Source organism: Octodon degus, unplaced genomic scaffold (assembly GCF_000260255.1).
Source record: "Octodon degus isolate 3935 unplaced genomic scaffold, OctDeg1.0 scaffold00091, whole genome shotgun sequence".
Classification (NCBI taxonomy): Eukaryota; Metazoa; Chordata; class Mammalia; order Rodentia; family Octodontidae; genus Octodon; species Octodon degus.
The window spans coordinates 9,619,843-9,622,841 of NW_004524667.1; the positions used below are offsets into that span (position 1 = coordinate 9,619,843).

At 36.8% G+C, this 2,999-nt stretch overlaps 1 protein-coding gene across 1 annotated transcript in view; it reads left to right on the forward strand.

The window, feature by feature from the left end:
* The window catches only part of Terf1 (telomeric repeat binding factor 1), a 71,054-nt gene that overhangs the window by 65,415 nt on the left and 2,640 nt on the right, over positions 1–2,999 (forward strand). Inside the window, exon 9 of the mRNA XM_023722400.1 lies at positions 2,143–2,231. Within this exon, the coding sequence (XP_023578168.1) occupies positions 2,143–2,231 (89 nt within the window). The remainder of the gene's footprint in view (positions 1–2,142; positions 2,232–2,999) is intronic.

Sequence of the window (2,999 nt, forward strand, 5' to 3'; positions counted from 1 at the left end):
GAGGCAGGAGCATCATGAATTTGAGTCTAGTTAATCTGCTGAGCTATTTGGCCAACCCTAAAATTTGAGAACTTTTCTTTCCTTTCTTTTTTTTTTTTTTTTTTTTTTTATGACTTAGAGTCTAGTCTGTCTTTGCTACTGTTGATGAACACTTGAAAAAGAATGCAAATTAGAAGCTGTTGTTGAATGGAATATTTTAAAGTATTAGGGCAAGTTTGTTAGTAGTACTGTTCAGATGGTCTTCATCTTGTTTACTGTCTACTTACATTATCAGTTGCTAAAAGAAAACTGTATGTATAGTTCTTTTTTTTAGTCTTTTAACACTTGTTAAATAGTTGCTTGAATATTGAAATCTGTTCACTGGGTGTAGAGTCATCTGTAACCCCAGCACTTGGAGGGGCAGAAGGATCTAGTTCGAGGCCAGCCTGGGCTACATAGTGAGTTTAAGGTTAGCCTGAATTGCATAGTGAGACCCTGTCTCAAAAATAAATAAATATAAATCTGGATTAATAGCTGCTATGGTTCCCATTTTCTTGACTGGAGCTTAGCCTAGCAAATACATATATCAAATTTCCACCTATGTTCAAGTCCCTGAGCTATAACTCCAGCTTCATATTGTTTCAATTAGTGTAGTTTTGTAATAACTCAGTTTGTGGTAGTGCAATCCTAATGTTCTTCAGAAATATCTTGCTGTGCTTAGTGTTTTGGTCTTCCATACAATCAGGCAACAAAACAACCATAGAAGATCATAAACAGTAAACCTGCTAACACTCCTTAGGTTTCAAAGAAAGATGATAAGAGTTAAGAGTATACAGTCATAACATAACATGGTCTTAATACAGTTGTGCTGATATCTCATGGAAATGGAATGGGCTGAGGTAAATGCTATGAAGGAAGCAAGTTTCATTATACCTGAGGAATTTGGGGTCAAGGGCTTAGCACATTGCAGTAAGCTGCAAAAACACTGTAACAAATAGCAAAGCACTATCCTCTCCCAGGAGATAGCAGTTCCACAGTGGTTACCCTGTGACTTCTTGACTAAATTATTTTCCTGAATAACTATGGACTGCATAATGTCAGGAAATGAATAGGCCTTGTACATTTTAAGAATTACATGAATGCTTAGGGCCCAGAGCAGGCTACCTCTCCCAATATAAACAGTTTTAGGAGAATATTGTTAAGTTACACTAAGACCTCTTGAAATTTTTATTTGAAGCTGCATTATAATAAATCACTTTGGTGTGACAATTATGTCTTCCTACTCAAAGTGTATTTCTTTAATATTTTTGTATATGTATTGCCTTTTGTATACTGGTCTTCTAACCAACCTGTGTTATTTGTAGATTCTTTTAAGTTCTCTATGCATTTATTATGTTTTCATAATTACAATTATTTTTTATATGCTATATATATACATTTCTTGGCTTACCAAATTAACTATGAAGAAGAACAGAACAAAGAGCTAGGCGTGGTGGTGCACGCCTCTAATCCCAGTATTCAGGAGGCTGAGGCAGGAAGATTGCCATGAGTTCCAGGCCAGTTTGGGCTACATAGTGAGCTCAAGGCCATCTTGAACTGTATAGTGAAACCCTGTCTCTTAAAAAAAGAAAAAGGGGGGAAAAGGAGCAAGGAAAAGGTTATGCTTCTTGTTTTACATCATGTGCCTCTAAACATCATTAAAAGAAAACAAATACTGTGTGTTTTTTTTCTGTGTGGGTGGTCAAGGAGCAAGGAGATCACTGGGTATTGAACCCAGGACCTTCACACTTATCTGTGCCTCGGTCTCTTCTATATTGTGAAGTAAGTTCTTGGTAAATACTAAATTGCCCAAGCGAAGCTCCAACTTTGCCATCTTCTAGCCTCAGCCTCCCTAGAATGCCAAATTGATAGGTACGCTTCAGAACCTCAGGGATGTTTTTTAAAAGACCTAAAAAGAATCAGTATGCAGAGAGTACTCCCCCTCATTTTCAGCAACTGTGATACTCATATCATGCTGCTTCCAGATTTGAAGGAAAAAATTAAATATGAATTTTTCTTAGAGTAGCTAGAAATAATTAGAAACTTAAAACTGACCTTCAGAACATAGTTCCTCATTTTCATTTAATGTGAAACAATTTTTGATGATAGTATTTTTAATTTTAGGTGGAAGAAAGGAAAACAGAAGAGACACTAATAGACCGGTTTCAACAAATCAACCAGTAACTCATGAGAAACGAGTTAGGAAAAGACAGGTATTTTTTATTGTATTTGCATAGTGCTCATTAACATTAGTTTAAACAGTTCATTACATGTAAGGTAAGGTGGAGGTGACATCTACTTGTTTTATTTGTGACAGAGTCTCATTGTGGTCCAAGGTGACCTTGAACTTGCTATATACGTCTAGAATGAACTTGAACTCATGTCCTTCTGCCTCAGCCTTTGAGTGCTAGGATACAGGCTTGTGCCACCATTCTCAGCTTCTCCCTTTGGCTTATGTGTCCCTTAATGACAAGCAATGTCATGAGGCTTAGTAGGATCAGAAGTTAAGTCAGTCAGTAATAGACAAGTATAGGAGTCTGTTGTTAGTTTATGTCTGGAGACAGCAGTCAGCAGTTTTTAGGCAGCACAGTTGGTGATAGGAGTGCCACAAATATAGAAGCTACAATTTCTTGGGTTCAAGTCACAATGCACTGGGGCCGGGGAAAGGACTCAGTGGACTAAGCGCTTCCCTGGCAAGCACAAGGGCCTGAGTTCAATCCCCGGTTCTAAAAAAAAAGAAAGAAAGAAAAAAGTTGCAATGCACAGTTTCCACAAGGGATATAGTTATGTTCATTGCCAGTTTTTATGATATTAAGTCAGCCATAAAATGCCATAAGATCTCTTGTTCACCTTCTTCAGGGCCTCTTGAATTTTTCTGGTACTGCATCAAATACTGACTTTTATTTAATTGTAATAAAATACCCATAATATAATGTTTGCTATCTTAAACTTTTAAGGTTATAGTTCAGTGGCATTAAATA